We start from the raw sequence: 15,639 nt of genomic DNA, 5'->3' as shown, positions 1-15,639 counted from the left end.
AGCTAGCGACAGGCGACCAGAGAAACAGACGGAAACAGAGCAAGAGAAAACGATACGTATCAGACCTCAACCACTGGCAGAAAACGAAAAACGAAAAACCATACCAGAAGCGCCTGCGCACGGCCTGATTTGCGGCCCTCGCCCGGGCACGGGTTCGCCGCAGCCCACGGGTATTAAGTATTCGGGCTGTGAACGCACACATTTTGGCCCATCCGCGCGGGCCGCCGCTGCCCAAGGCCGCGCAGGAAACAAGTATTGCATGTAGCACTGGGAGCAGTCCACAGAAAGAGATGCGGCCGTGGCTCACACATCACACTGTTTTCTTAGAAAGGCCATCATTTATGAAAATCGCAATAAACACGGAATACCACTATTGTATTGTATCACAACATCAGAGAAAGAGAGAGAGAGAGTAAAGAGGGATATACTAATAACGTTAGACACGCGACACGATAGCTAGCGACAGGCGATCAAAGAAACAGACAGAAACAGAGAAAAGAAAAAAGAGAAAACGATACGAGAAAAAGAAACGAGAAACCATCCGTCACCGGCCCTTATACCCCCCCACCCCACCCCCAGCCGCACTCCCCCCCGCCGCCCCGCCGCGCTTCCACCCCGCCGCGCCCCTGCCACCGCCCAGCCCGATGCCATTAACTCCATTCGCCCCCGGCCCACCGCCGCCCGCGCCCGCGCCCGCGCCCAGCCCGCCCGCGCCCGCGCCGCCGTTCATCCCCGCCTCGCGCAGCGCCTTCGGCGCGCTCGGCGGCGGCCGCGCGTTCCCCCGCGCGCTCGCGAGCTGGTACGACCGCGGCTGCGTCGGCGGCTGCGCGGGGTCGCGCCGCGGCGGCGGCGGCGCCGGGAGGTGTTGTGTTTGCTGGTGCAGCGAAGGGTGGTGGTGTTGCTGAACAGAGTAGCTCGGCGTGGGCGTGGGCGTGAAGCTGGACGACACCGGCGCGCTCACCGGCGGCGGCGGCGGCGGCGGTACTATCTCGCCCTCCTCCCTCTCCCTCTCCTTGACGGGCGCGCGGAACCGGAACGAGAACGTCGGCGGCGCGCTCCCCGGCGGCGGCCCCGGCCCCACGTTCACCTTCGCGGGGAACGAGAACAGCTCCGTCGGCGTCTTGCTATACCCGAACGGCGCGGGCGGCTGGACCGGCTCCGGCTCCGGCTCCTTCACCACGTTCACCGCGGGCGAGTCGAGCACGCCCCCAACTATCAGCGGGGACAGCGCCGCGCCGGTCGCCACGAACGCCTCCATGCTCAGCGCGCTCTTCACCATCTCCGGCGCCGGCCTGGCCGCGGGAGGGGCGAACGCCTCCGCCGCCGACGCGCGGATGCCCGCGAGCACCGCCGCGAGCCCGTCTCCGTCTCCATCGCCGTTGGTGTTGTCCACCCTGGCCTCGGCGGCGGCCGGCGTCTCGGGCACGGGCACGGCCGGCGGTTCCTCGACGTCCCCGCTGACGCCGTCCTCCGCCTCCGCCTCTGCCGCCTTCATCCTTAGCCTTGCCTCCTCGTCCGCCTTCCGCCGCGCCTTCCACTCCTTCAGCGTCACCTTCACGACGGGCACCGGCGCGGGCGGCGGCGTCGGCGTCGGCGTCCGCTCCCGTTCGGGCAGTGGGTCGGGTTCCGGTCCGGGCGGCGGTTCTTGCTCTGGTGGCGTTGGCTCCGGGGGCGGATGGTCCTCTTCGAGCTCATCGACCTCGCCCTCCTCCACCTCCCCTCCAACCCGCAACCCCAGCCCGCCCTCGCCCTCGCCCTCGCCCCCGCCCCCCGCCCTCCCCCTCGCCCTCCTCCGGCGCCGGACTCGGGCTCGCCGGGCTCGGCCTGTACTCCTCCTGCCCTTCGTTCATCAGCACGTCAATATCCGGGTCGGGCCCCAGCTCATGGTCGTTGTTGAAGAGAACCTCGGGGCTCTCGTACGGCGGCGGGCTCTCCGGGGACTCCCGCTCCTCGATATCCACATCTCCAACGACGTCGACGTCGAGGTCCATATCGGCGGACACCGCCACCGCCGGCGGCGAGCGCGGCGTATACACCGGCGACGCGGACGCCGACCGCGAGCGGGAGCGGGAGCGGGAGACCGTCGGCGGGCTCGCAGGCGTGTACGTCGGCGAGCGCGATCTTGACTCTCGTGTTTCCGACACGTGCGTGGTCGCGGCCTCCGGCTCCAGGGCCGGCACCGCCGCCGGCGCGGGCGGGGACACACCCGCGCTGTTCCCCGCGAGGAACATCAACAAATCCGCCGCGGCGTGCAAGTCCTCCTGTCCATCCGCCGGCCCCGGCGCCGCGATCGACGCAGCCGGCAGGACGTCCACGTCCACATCCCTTCTCATCCACCCGCCCGCCGGCGGCCTCCAGACCGCCGACGCGGACGCGGACGCAGCGGCAGGTGAAGCGTCGGCCTGCGGCGACACGATGCGCATCCGCGCGAAGGACGCGCTGGGCGACGGGCTCGGGACATCGGTGGTATAGTTGGAGGAGGCGAGCGGTGGTGGCGGCGGCGGCGGCGGCGGCGGCGGCGGTGGCGGGGGCATATCTGCAGCCACACATCAGCACCCGACGCGGGGCGGGCGGAGACAAGAGACGCACCGTCCACATCGCGGTCCGCGGGCGAGCGCGTGTGCCGCCGGCGCTGTAGGTGGCGGTGGATACCGATATCTGCGGCGGAGGTCAGCGACACGACGACACGACCACCGACACCAGAGCGCGCGACCGCACGAAGAAGAAAAGGTGCGAAGGAAACAGGGAAAGCAACCACGACAGCGGGGCGATATCCCACGGCGCACGCAGAAGGGGAGAGCGACGCAAAAGCAAGAGAACGACACGCGCGGAAAACAACAAAGGGGAACAAAAGAACGCACCGTCTTCTTCATCCGGCGCCGTCCGCTCCGGACGCATGCGGGTGCGCATATCTAGAAAAGGAAAAAAGTCGTCAGCACGGTAAGAAAAAAAAGGGAGCGCGAGTGAGAACGGGGACACGCACCATCGTCCTCGTCCGTGGCCGCCCGCCGCACGCGGAGCTGGCGGTTCTGGGAATCTGCACAAGCGCGTCAGCAACGGGAGCCGACAGCGAGCCGATGACGAGTGCAGAACCGCGCCAGCACAAACACCGAATGCAAGAACAACGACGCACCTTCCTCCCCATCCCGGTCCTGGTCCCCATCCCCCTCTCCCTCCATCTCTCTCTCCCTCTCCCTCCCCTTTCCTTTGCCCTCCTTCGCCTTCGCCTTCTCCTGCGCCTCCACCACCCGCGCCACCTCCATCCACGCCTTCCGCAGACTCCGCGGCGGGAGCGCCTCCCCCCTTCGCCTGCGCCTCGTCTGCTCGCGGCCGGGGCCGGGGGCGCGGCCGGGCCCGGTGGTGCCGCGGCGGACCTTCTCCTTCGCCAATGATATCGATATCCTCTTCCTCCTCCCCCCGCCGCACAACAACCCACTCCCTCCCCTCCCTCCCCTCGCCCCCACTCCCCTCCAGCACCTCATACCCCCCGTCCTCCTCCTCAAGCACGCTCCCCCCCCCACCCGCTCCCCCCCCCCACCGTCCCCCCCGCCCCGCGGCCGTGCACGCACCCGCACCCCCCCTTCCCTTCCCACCAGCGGCCCCCAGCGCCCGCCCGCGCCGCGCGGCGGCGGGCTCGGCGGCGGCACCCCCGGCCCCGCGAGCCGGCGGCGCTTCTGCGGCTGTGCCTGCGCCGGGGCCGGGGCCGGGGTCGTCGGCTGGACTCCGGGCGGGGGGTCGACGTCCATCGCGTGTGGGGCGGGCGGGAACACGACGCCCTCGATCGTCTGCAGCACACACCGCTTCTTCGCGTCCTCTTCTTCTTCTTCTCCAGCATGCGCGGCGCCGGCGCATGCACACGCGTCGTTGCCCAGCGCGTGCAGGATGCCCGCGAGCTGCGCGAGGAGGTGCCGCTGCGCGGGCGTGGGGCAGGCGGCCACGCTGTGGGCGGGGGTCAGCAAGCGTATATGGCGGGGGCAGAGGACGGGGAGGAAGCGCAGGGGGCGAAACAAGGAAGGGAAGCGAAGATGACCGGGGAAGAGGCGCCCACGACAAAAGCCACAAGCGAGGGCAGGATATGACAGACGGAAGACGGAGGGGGAAGATAGATAGCCCGCACAAAAAGCGGCAAGGAAATAAAAGAAAAAAAAAAGGAGATCGGGAATAAGCGCCCGACAGACGCCGACCAAGGAACGCAGGGAAACCGAAATGGGAGGGGAAGGGAAGCAAGAGGAAGCCCAAGAAGATGAAATCGAGCGACAAAATACAAGGGGAGGCGAAGAGTTGTCGAAAAAGAAAAAAAAACGCAAGATGGAGAAGAAACGGGTCGAGCTGAAATCGAGAAGATGCGCGAAGAAGATTAAAAAAGACGAGCAGGAAAACAGCGAAAGAGAGAGGTGACGCAAAAGATGAGCACGAAAACGAACAGAAGGGAGGACAGGGGAAAGCCGAAGAGATGGCAAACGCGATAAAACGCAGAAGGAGAAGCCACGAGGAAGCGGAGACCAAAGGGAAGGAGATGGACGATAATAGGCGAGGATGGAGAAGCCCGAAAGCAGGGCAAGAGACGCAAGAAATTGAGAGCGGGAAAGGGAGCATCGTGCCGAGTGCGGGCACATGGAAAAGACATCGAAGGCAAGGGCGCAGATAACGAAAAGAAACAACGGGAGAAAAGAAGCGGGCAACCAACACGGAAGGGAAACGAGAGAGGAGAATGACGCAGAACGAAGCCAAACCAGAAAAGACGAAGATGGGCAAAAAAGCACGCGGATAGGCACGGGAAGACGCAAACAAAGGGGGAGAGGACAGAAAAGAAAGAGACGCCGCCAGAAGACGAAATAGCCCCAGAATAATGATAATGATAATAATCAAAAGAAAAAGACGGAGGCCACCGACGACAACGGGCGCAGCAAAAACGTCAGCGCAGAGTATGCAGAACGGGGCGCAGTACTGCGGGGAGACAACCGCCGCGACCGAACAGACAGCGGCCAAAGCAGGGAAACATGAAAATGAGGGATTGGGAGGAGAAGGTCCAAGGAGAGGGCAGAGGTGCAAATTACGGGGGAAGAGTTGGCGCCAAAGGCTCGAGACGAGCAGAAAATCGGCGGAGGTGAAATCGAGCGGGAAGAAAAGCCGAGAAGGGGAAAACGAAAAGGAAAACAGCAGGTGAGGAAACAGCGACCAAGCATCAGGGAAAACGCAAGAACGAGGGGAGAGATGGTCGGAGAAAAAGGGCAAGAGGGATACGAAAACGAGCAAGTCAAGGACTAAATACGGGTGAAGAGCACGAAGAAAATGCGATGGAACAAAAGAGAAAAAGAAGTGAGGGGGAAGGAGAAGGAAAACAACAAGTGAGGGGGAAACGAGAAAGAAAACAGCAAACGAGGGACGTCGAAAAAGAAGCACTCACCCAGCCTCCTCCGCGACCTCGCTCAGCCGATGCACCGCCGCGCCGTCGTCCCACTCCCACCCGAGCACGATCTCCTCCCCCCTCTCCAGCTCCCGTGTCGCGAATATCCCGAAATGCGTGCGCGGCTCTACGCCTTCCCCCTCGGGCTCCAGCAGGTCCTCCACCGCCCTTCCCTTCCCCTTCCCCTTCTTCTTCGCATTCCCACTCGGGCCCGGCGGCGCGGCGTCGCAGATATACGCCCGCACCTCCGCGTTCGGCCAGCACCCGCTCCGCGCCCACCGCGCCCTGCCCCCCCTCCCCCGTGCGTCGAGCGCGACGTCGAGCGGCGGGCCGACGAGGTGCACGAAGCGCTTCGGCGCGCCCGCGGCCGCGTACCCGTTCGCCGGCGCGCGCAGGTACGCCTGGCTGCTCGTGATGCTGCTGGGATATCTCGCGAGCAGCGTCGCGGGGCGCGCGGGCGCGGCGGTGTGCAGCGCGTAGCTCGGCGGGCGCACGGCGGCGGCGGGGGTCAGCGCGGGGAGCGCGTGCAGAACGGTCGGGGACGGCGTCGGCGGGGCGCCGAAGACGTACGGCGTGTGTGACCGGGCGCGCGGGACGGTCGCGTCGACGGCGCTGACGCCGCGCCAGCTGCTCGCGAAGCGCTGCAGTCTGCGCTGCGCCTCGGCGGAGACGACGTCCTCCTCGATGCGCACGTACTGCACGCCCTCCTGCACCTCCTCCTCCTCCTCCGCGCCCGCGATGATCCCCCGTCTCCGCTTATTACTCCCCCCTGCATGTTCCGCCGGCGCGCACACCCAGCAGCGCCACGTCGCGGGCACGCGCCCCTCCCTTATGCCGAAGCACGTGCAGTGGCACCACCGCCCGCACGCGTCGCACGCGATCGAGTACCCGTCGTCCTCCGCGTTCCCGCAGATGCACCGGATCGCCTCCTCCCCGCCGTCCTTGGGCGCGGCCTTGCCCGGGGCCTTGCGCTTCTGCGGGACGAGCGCCGGCGCGGGCTTGTCGTGGGGGAAGTGGTGGTTGTTGTGCCCGTTGGTGTGCAGCGACGGCCCCAGCAGCGTCCGCCGCGCAGCCGGCGGCGGGCCCGTCCCCGCCGCCTTCGTCGTCGTCGTCCCCGTTGTCGCTACGCCCATCCCCGGCGTCGGTGTCGTCGTCGTCGTCGGATGCATGTCTGCCCGCGATCAGCGACCGCAAGCGCGGGCGGGCAGGGGACGCACCTTTCTCCTTTCTTCCTCCCGCTTGTCCGTGCCTTCCTTCGTCCCAGCGATATGTGTGTATGTGTCGGCCGTCGTCTCTCGAGCCGCGCGGCCTGTCTGTCTTATCCCCGTCAGCCCCGCTCCCTCTCCTCCAGACCAGCCACTCACCTCCGTCTTTCCCTTCGCCTATGCCTATCCCTTCTCCTTCCGTCGTCGGCTGTCCCTCCTCCACGGGCAGCGGTCCTCGATACGCCGCTGGCAGCCGGCTCCGGTGTCGTGTCGCTGCGCACGCGGATGTGTGCGCGGGGCAGGTGGGCGGGGCAGCGAGGGGATGATACGAGCAGCGGAAGAAGTCGTGACGTGACCCGTCACTGGTCACAGTGACGGTAACGCGTAACCCGTGATGTCACGGCGCTTAGCGACAACGTAACCCCCGCTGGTCCGATCAACCGCGTGCACGCGCTGGGCGCTGGGCGCTGATCAGGGCGGCGGCGGCGGCTCCGCGCGGGAAGAAGAAGGAAGAAGAAGGGAAAAAGGAAAGAACGCACTGTGGCCGATCGCGGGCGGGGACCGGGGCCGTGGCCGGACACGACTCCGTGCTGGCGGGCGCGTACACCGGCACGCGTGCCCGTCGCGCACGCGCACGGAATGGGGTGCCAGTGTATTTATCTATCATTCACCCCCGCCAGCCCGCGGTCTAGGCCCGGCACCCAGAATCAACCGCCCGTTGTACAACACACATCCACCGGGTGACATGAGCATACCCACCGGGCTCAACTGAGTAGACTCCACGCTGACAGCCCGCCACTGCCACCACGCCCGGGATCGACCCCCGCCTGGCCATATGTGCCCTTTGGAGGTACTTTTCTTTTTCCCACACTTTAAACTTATGAGGAGACAGGTCCCTAAAAGACACCCGGCTGTGTGCACAACCTTCCCCTGCGAAAAATCAGCCAAAAACTGTGGCCTTTTCAAGCAGACGCCTCAGCGAAAAATTTAACCTTTCTTCGTGGCAACTTTTGCCTGAAAATGTGGGGGGAAAAATACAGACTAGAGATTTTTTACCTAATATATATATAGAAACTTGAAGAAAAAAAGGGGTTGTAAAGAATGTCTCTAATTTACAAGAAATCAAGTTCTATACAGGAGTATCAAATGTAGCATACACTGTGCCTACTGCGGAGAATTGACAGGTAGTTGTCCTGGTGTACTCCAACTATTAGGCTCGCTGGGGGGTTCTGTTTCTTTAAACCCCCTTATATACCACATACAACAATCTACAATGTATATGCAATAGCTGACCAATTACACTTCAGGCTCACATAATCAACACACCTACTCCCCTCCTGCTCACGTTTTGTAGATAATAAGTGCACCTCATTCAAGCCCAAATATTTATTGACAAAACCTGTGTGATACTATTCTTCGGAAACTCCTCCGCCACTTTACCAAACTTCATGGCTGAATCCCGACTTCCCGCACACCCTCCTTCTCCCGAGCGTCAACATATTCTCTGGTCCATTGCTTCATTCTCTCGATGTCGTCCCCGCTTCCGTTCCCACTTTGTTCCGAGGCGATGTCTGGCAACTGGACCCAGAAACCTGCCTACGTCGGTGCAGAGCAGAGGGGCCTGCTCGAACTTGCTCTCACCTGGGCATCTAAGAAAACTCGGGAATGCCTTCCGAACCATTTTCGCGGGTATTTGCCCCTCGTTCCTGCCGCGTATGGCTACACAATGGGACCCACTACTGAATCTAAACTACTCCAGGCTGTCTATGCCTCGCGCGATGCCTTCCTACCTCTGGTGGCCGTCCTTACCTTCGAGATTACTGATGCTCGACTTCGCCCGGTACGATTGGCGGACAGCTATTACGAGCGAGCTAGCAATGCAACCTTCAACGCGAGATACATTGGAAGATATCATGGAGACTTGTATCCAGAATTGCGTTGGAGGCATCATCGAATTCTCGACGGTGGAGGCCATTAGCAGTTATCGACGGATCGAGTGGTTTGTGAAGGGTATTCTTGAAAATACTATCCATGTTCCATTCTTTCTACATGTCACTATTCCCTTCTGCAAACACCTTGCAACCGCAAGCTCCCTGCAAGTGATCCGGCCTGTCGAAGTTTTTTGCCCGTCAAGAGATCGTCAATGAAAAGATGCGTGCTGTGGAAAAAGATTCAGAACGACAACGTCGTTCTGCTTGTGAGGCCGAGGCACAGAAGGGAAAGATGTTGAAGAGGGCAACTTTTTGGCGTTGGAAAGACACCAACAAAGATGGATACTATATCTGCCGCTCCATAACTCACGGCAAAGCGGAGGAACTTTGGGATTTCTATGGGCCAAATCAACGCCGATTCGATGCATTCCACGACCAATTCGACCTTTGCAAAGCCTTCGCGCCCCCACGAACACGAGCCCCAATGGGTGAATGAGGTCGCTGAAGACCGTGAAGATCCTAATTTTGCGTTTTTCTTTGGCAAAGAGCGGATGGGCAAGCCGCATCCACTGACATTGAAGAGTATTTCACGCGCAAAAACATCAACGACAGCAATAACCGAGATCCTGGGCACAATTCTGACACCATCGACGACTTGACGATGTTCTTCAGCTTATTGAATGTTGACAAGCGGCCTGACGAATACAAGGAATTGAAAATGCTTGATCAAGAGAACGCTCTCAAAGTACTCGGAGATAGTCGAACAACAATGATCCTCTCATTGAGCACCCGATTTCTGCTCTCTCGTTTGGAGTATGCCCAAGCCATGGCTGATGTGCCAGCTCATCTCTTCGATTTGCGGAGCCAAACGGCCCATCCATGGCTAAAACATGATATCAATGTCGAGTTTTGGGAGCAGCGCGACTCCCCAGCCCATGAACGCCATTTTTTCATGATTCAGCCCCTGGGTGATGGCCATAATGAAGAGTATCGCATCTTGATGTTTGATCCATTGCCTGTTATATATCTGCTGCGCAAAGGAATTCGGCATATGCAGGACATCCTCCGAGCATTAGTTGAGCTCGGGGGGAAGATTTCATTTGGTAATTCGCGGTTATGCCCCCGTGGATTGGCATCGTCCCCATCCCTATTGCCAAGGGCTTAGTTCTCGTGAGGAAGATTATCGTCCATGTGCTATCGAGTATGATGCCTATATCGAACGACGAGATCGATTCCTGGCTACCATTGGTGGCCTTCTAGCCATATATGCCAGCAGCGTGATTGCTCGCATTGCTCGAGAGGTTATTGAGAACCACATAATCCAAGTTCTTGTGGACGCGATTGATATCCCGTCAGCTGATGCACAGGTGCTCATTCCGGGCACTGAGGATGCCTACTACTACCATTGCTTGACGGAAAAGGAGGCAGCATTGTGTTCGGGGAGATACTCAATTCCCATGGGTCAGTTTTCAATATATATACCGAGACATTGACTAATATACAATAGAATGTAAGGACAAGATGAATAGCAGCGGAGTTCAGCAGAAACAGGTCTCATGGTGGCTGAAGGCTCCCACTTGGTCGCAATCTGGCCTGAATGTTGGTCATTGGACCGTCAATTGTGAAGACTGGTATCGCACACAAGTGTCCAGTGCCAAGGCCAGTTCAGCACTGCTGCGAAACAACAACATGTGGAAACGACGGGCGCTCGTGCCGGTGTACACATCCCGTCCATGCAGCCGGCGGGGCACGCATCAAATCTGAGCTGGCGGCGATGAAAGGGGGTATATTTCGCAAGACAGTACACCCCCGCGCGTCATGTCCGCCCCCTGCCACGCCGCGGCCACGGCCCCGCCCGCCGGCGGCCATAGTGGTTCAATTTCTTTTTTTCCTTCTTCTTCTTCTTCTGCCCACGCTGAGCGTGCACGGAACAGGGTTTATTTATTTATTATTTACCCCAGCCAGCTGTCTAGGCCCGTCACCTAGAATCAACCACGGCATGCTTATCCATGTAAAAACGCCCCTCCCGTTGCGTGTCCGGTGACTGATATCCCCTTTGTCCATTTATTTTCATTCAAGTATTTACTAAAATCAGCACCAAAATCGATCTCATCACAGTGCCAAAGCCATCTATCGCCCTCGTTATACAATATACATCTACTGGGGTGATATGAGAATACCCAAAGGGGAAGAACAGAGTAGAGTCCAAGCTGTCAGCCCTCCACTACTACCATGCAAGGGATCAACCCCAGCCCATCACGATGTTACGCGTCAGGGTCACCTGTGATGTCACGGCCATTAGGCACCATGTAAGTGACTGTCAGGGGATGAGGGTCCAGGTGCCTAGTTGATACCAAAGCTGGGGGAACAGCCCCACGGCCAACTACTTAAGTACAGGGCTATCTACGCACGGACCAGTCATGTGATCAGTCACAGCTGTCACATCACATGCTCCCCTTACACCAACCCCTCCTCAAGATCCGTCGCCTCGACGGATAGGCGGAGTGTAGGGTTCTGCGAACTCGTATTCGGGATCGCCAGGGAAATAGAGGTTGTCGCCTATGATGCGCGATGACTGCGCAGGTACACCCCCTTGTCGGGCGGTCTGCCGGCTACGCAGCCAGGCGTGAGCTACATCGATCTGCATAGGAGAGCCGATCGGGGTAGGTGACGCACTGGTCAGCGCCGACGGAGTGGCCATCACCACCGAGGGTGCGAAGGGAGTAGGGTAAGGCTGGGGGGTAGGAAGAGATGGTACCGCGGCCTGCATAGGTTGGGTAGTGGCAGCAGCAGGTTGGCGGGGGTAGGGAGGACGGGAAGAGGGGGGAAGACAGTCGTGAATGCCCAGCTGGCCCACCGGGCGGCCTGAGGCCCTCGGATGAGTGGCAGGTCGAACCGCAGTAGTGGCGCGGGGCACCTGAGACTGGGCGTGAATCACGGTGGACGAGCGGTGCAGAGGGGCATGGTCGACATCCATCTTCGTGGCACGTGGTACAGGCACAGGCGCGGCAGGAGGAGGGGGGGCAGGTCCCTCAGGAGACGGTGGCTGACGTTGCTTCTTTGCACGGACACGCTTGCGCATGAACCGTTTCCCAAGCGCAATAAGCACTTCACCGATTTGCTGGTCAGTTCCCCAGATAGAGACCCGGCGCTCGCCAGGTGCAGCGCGATCAGAGTACGCACGCAACTGAGCACCGGAAGTGTCATGAGCTTGGTGGAGACCCTTGCCGCCATGACCCACGATATGCCTGATAGCCGAGTCAGGCACCACAAGCGTACAAGAGAAGTGCGTGACAGTGTCAGGCGCAGTAGGAGGGAAGGTTTCGGCAAGTGGTATAGAAGTGTGGGCAGCAGCAATGACAGCAGGGGTAGGGGCCGGGACTGTTGGAAGAACCCAGCAAGTGCCGTCCCAGACGCCATGGAATGTAGGCTCAGGGGAAGGGGGAGCAGGGGGTGGAGCAGGCGTACCATACTCAAGGCGGTCTAGACGGTCGGTGAGGCGAGTAATTTCGCTCTGCAGGAGTAGGCAGTACGAATACAGGTCGACAGGGATGCCAGGAGTCATCATTGGGGAAGAGCAGGCAAGCACAGTAGGGTGAGGACAAATATAGGAGATAGAGAGGATCAACTGGGGGTAGAAGAGTGCCAGAGTCCATATAGAGGCTTTGGTATACTGTCAGGGGATGAGCGTCCAGGTGCCTAGTTGATACCAAAGCCGGGGGAACAGCCCCACGGCCAACTACTTAAGTACAGGGCTATCTGCACACGGACCAGTCACGTGATCACTCACAGCTGTCACATCACATGCTCCCCTTACAGTGATCAATTGCGTGCCATGTTGAAGACGGGCGCCAGGCGGGCGTTGATCAGGGCGGCCCGCTCGCAGTGGTGGAAGACACGCAAGGGGCGGGACGGTGTAAGGGCAACCCCGGAGGCCTGAGATCAAGGTCCTAGCAGGGGAGGATCCAAAGCGTGAACATTAGTAAGCAAATACAAATGAAGCTGACCTAGCAGGGGAGGATCCAAAGAGAAGAAACTCTAAGGGTCCGCCTGCTAGGGAGCTGACTATATACTGCTTGTCCGTAGCTGCCGCTGTCAGGCACAGAAGGCTTGGGCGGCGTCGCAGGCAAGGTCCCAGGGCGACCGTTGGGAGGGCGTTGACGGATCGGTGATTGTGCGGGCGAGATGGAGGGCCGGACCGGAGACGGAACCGGAGTCGGACCGGAATCGGAGGCGTCTGGCCGAAAGGGAGGTTCCCCTGACATCACCCCCCCTTTGAATGCGGCGTCCCGACGCATAGACCGGAACGGAATCGAGTCGAAGGTCGCGGAGGCGATGTGTCGTGGCTTGCCAGGGTACTTACGATAGAACTCCGCAATTTTCTCCGGGGCGAAGACGCGGTCGAAGCGGACCCATTGGTCGTGCGATGCGTCGTAGCCTTTCCATCTGACGAAGTAGTTCAGCCGTTTATACCTCACCCTTGCGTCCAGGATTTCCTCTACTTCCCACTCCGGGACTCCGTCCTCGAGGTCCGGAGGGGGTTGGTCGTAGCCGGGGCGTGCGTCGAAGGGGTCGTCCTGGGCGAGCTCGAGCTTAACGACGGGGAAGACCGGGTGGAGCTTCGAGTAGCGCGGAGGGAGGTCGAGCTTGTAGGCACCTTTGCTGATCTCCGCGACTATCTTGAACGGTCCAAGGCGGCGATGGGAGAACTTTTCCGAGGGGCAAGTCGTCCTGATGTCAGAGGCATCTAGCCAAACGCGGTCGCCAACCTTAAACTCCGGAGACGGAGTGCGTCTCCGGTCGTAGTAGCGCTTGTACTCCTCTTTGGCCTTAGTGAGCGCGGCCTTGGCTTCAGCAACACCAGTGGCGATCCGGTCGCGGAACTCATTCACAGACTCCATAGCGGAACGGACTCCGGGTTCGAAGCCCATGCGCGGAAGCCGTCCCGTGTCCGTCATGAAGGGGACTTGCTGCGTGGAGGAGTGAACATGGTTGTTGTAAGCGAACTCCGCGGCCAGAATCAACTCATCCCAGTCGTCCTGCTGATAGTTGGTGAAGATCCGCAGGTATTGCTCCAACTCCTGGTTGACGCGCTCTGTCTGACCGTCCATCTGTGGATGATACGCGGTGGACGTGGCTGGCTTGATGCCGATTAGACGCCAAAGTTCTCGGGTGAAGTCCGCGATGAACTGCGAGCCGCGGTCGGAGACGTACTTCTCCGGAGTCCCATGGTGCCGCCAGACATTCCGGTAGTAGAGGCGGGCTGCCCCTACTGCATCGACCGTCGTATGACACTCCGAGAAGTGGGCGCGCTTTCCGAGGGTGTCAACGACGACCATGATCGCGTCGTACCCATGGGCTTCGGGAAGCTCTACGATGAAGTCGACGGAGACGGTATGCCAGCGTTCCGGGGCGTTTCCGTGGGGTGCAGTTCTCCGTGGGGCAGTCTCCGGAGTGCCTTGGTGCGACAGCATAAGTCACAGGTCGCAACATACCGGCCGATATGGCGAGACATCTGAGGCCACCAGTAGTTCCAGGAGACCAACTCCAGGGTCTTGGAACGACCTGCGTGTCCGGCGACTCGGGTGTCATGGCAGAGCTCGATGATGCGTCTCCGGAGGTCCTTGTCCTTTGGTACGACAATCTTCCCACGAAAGTGAAGAAGACCACCGGAGACAGCCCACTCGTCGGGAGCGCGAGGAGCGGGGGGCCTCGAGCTTGACCTTGGACCTTTAGGAGTTGCCGGGCCGCTAGTGCGACGGGCTCCTCCAAGTCTGGCTCACCGGAGAGGGGCATCACGGATGTCGCGAAGAAGTTCAGAACCAGGGCCGGAAACGGAAACACCTTCGAGTGCGCGAACGTGGAAGAGTTCGGGCCGCAGAAGGACGACGTCAGAGTTGTCGGAATCGACTCTGTGGTCGGGTCTCCGAGAGAGGGCGTCAGGTCGGCCCATGTCGCGGCCGGGCTTGTGGTGCAGTGTGAAGTCGAACCGGGAGAGGTAGAGGGACCAGCGGGCCTGTCTCCGGTTGAGGTGCTGCGTCTTCCTGAAGTACTCCAAATTCTTATGGTCAGTCCAAATCTCGACAGGGTGCGCAGCGCCCCTCGAGGAAGTGTCTATACTCCTCGAGTGTGCGGATGATCGCGAGCATCTCCTTGTCGTGGATTTCGTAGTTGCGCTGGACATCATTTAAGCTTTTGGAATAGAATGCTACAGGGTGCCACTTCCCGTCCGGGGCGGATTGTGAAAGAACCGCCCCGTCCGCATAATCAGAGCTGTCCGCCTCGAGTCGGAAAGGCCGTGCGTCGTCCGGAATCGCCAGGACCGGTTCCGAGGTGACCGCGTCCTTGATCGCTTGGAACGCGGGAGGCCTCCCGCATCGCCCCAAGTCCATTGCTGGTCCTTCTTGGTGAGCGCAAAGAGAGGACGCGAGAGGGCCGAGAAGTCCCGAATGAACCTGCGGTAGAAATTAGCGAACCTAAGGAACTGTTGAACATCCTTCTTGTTGTCCGGAGTCGGCCAAGCGGAGACGCCTGCGACCTTGACGGGGGTCCATTTCGACGTGGTTGTGGGAGATGATGACTCCGGTATTCGATTGACGATTTTTCAAGTCGCACTTCTCCGCCGGAGGTACAACTTATGCTCCCGGAGTCGGCGTAAGACCTCCTGGACGATCTGTCGGTGTTTCCGGAGGTCGGAATGGGCGATCAGGATGTCGTCCCAGGTAGATCATGACGTCTCCGGAAAGGATGAGGTCCTGGAAAATGTCATTCATCATCGTTTGGAACGTCGCGGGAGAGTTTGTCAGGCCGAAATACATCACCAAGGGCTCGAACAGGCCTCGGTTAGTCCGGAAGCTGCCTTCCACTCGTCACCTTCCTTGATCCGGACGTTGTTGAAGCCCCAACGAACATCGAGTTTGGTGAAGTAGCGAGCGCCTTTGAGCCGGTTGATGAGGTCGTTGATCAGCGGAAGGGGGTACCGGTTTTTGACGGTCATCGCGTTGAGGGCCCGATAGTCCTGGACAAAACGGAGTCCGCCATCCTTCTTTTTGACCAAGAAGACCGGAGACGCCATCGGAGACTTGGAGGGGCGAAT

At 60.4% G+C, this 15,639-nt stretch overlaps 1 protein-coding gene across 1 annotated transcript; it reads right to left on the bottom strand.

Annotated features, from left to right (window-relative positions):
* Positions 1-544: 544 nt before the first annotated feature.
* On the bottom strand, positions 545-4,616 carry MIND_00902100 (uncharacterized protein; the record flags this gene model as incomplete). The annotated part of the gene is made up of 6 exons (XM_037365663.1): positions 545-1,650; positions 1,700-2,536; positions 2,590-2,658; positions 2,862-2,912; positions 2,984-3,037; positions 3,134-4,616. The coding sequence occupies 6 exons, from the start codon at positions 4,614-4,616 to the stop codon at positions 545-547; spliced, it is 3,600 nt and encodes a 1,199-aa protein (XP_037218905.1).
* Between the last annotated feature and the right edge of the window lie 11,023 nt (positions 4,617-15,639).

Source organism: Mycena indigotica (assembly GCF_014461135.1).
Source record: "Mycena indigotica strain 171206Taipei chromosome Unknown Mind.scaff0007, whole genome shotgun sequence".
NCBI classification, from domain to species: Eukaryota; Fungi; Basidiomycota; class Agaricomycetes; order Agaricales; family Mycenaceae; genus Mycena; species Mycena indigotica.
This window is presented reverse-complemented; position numbering and strand designations above follow the sequence as displayed.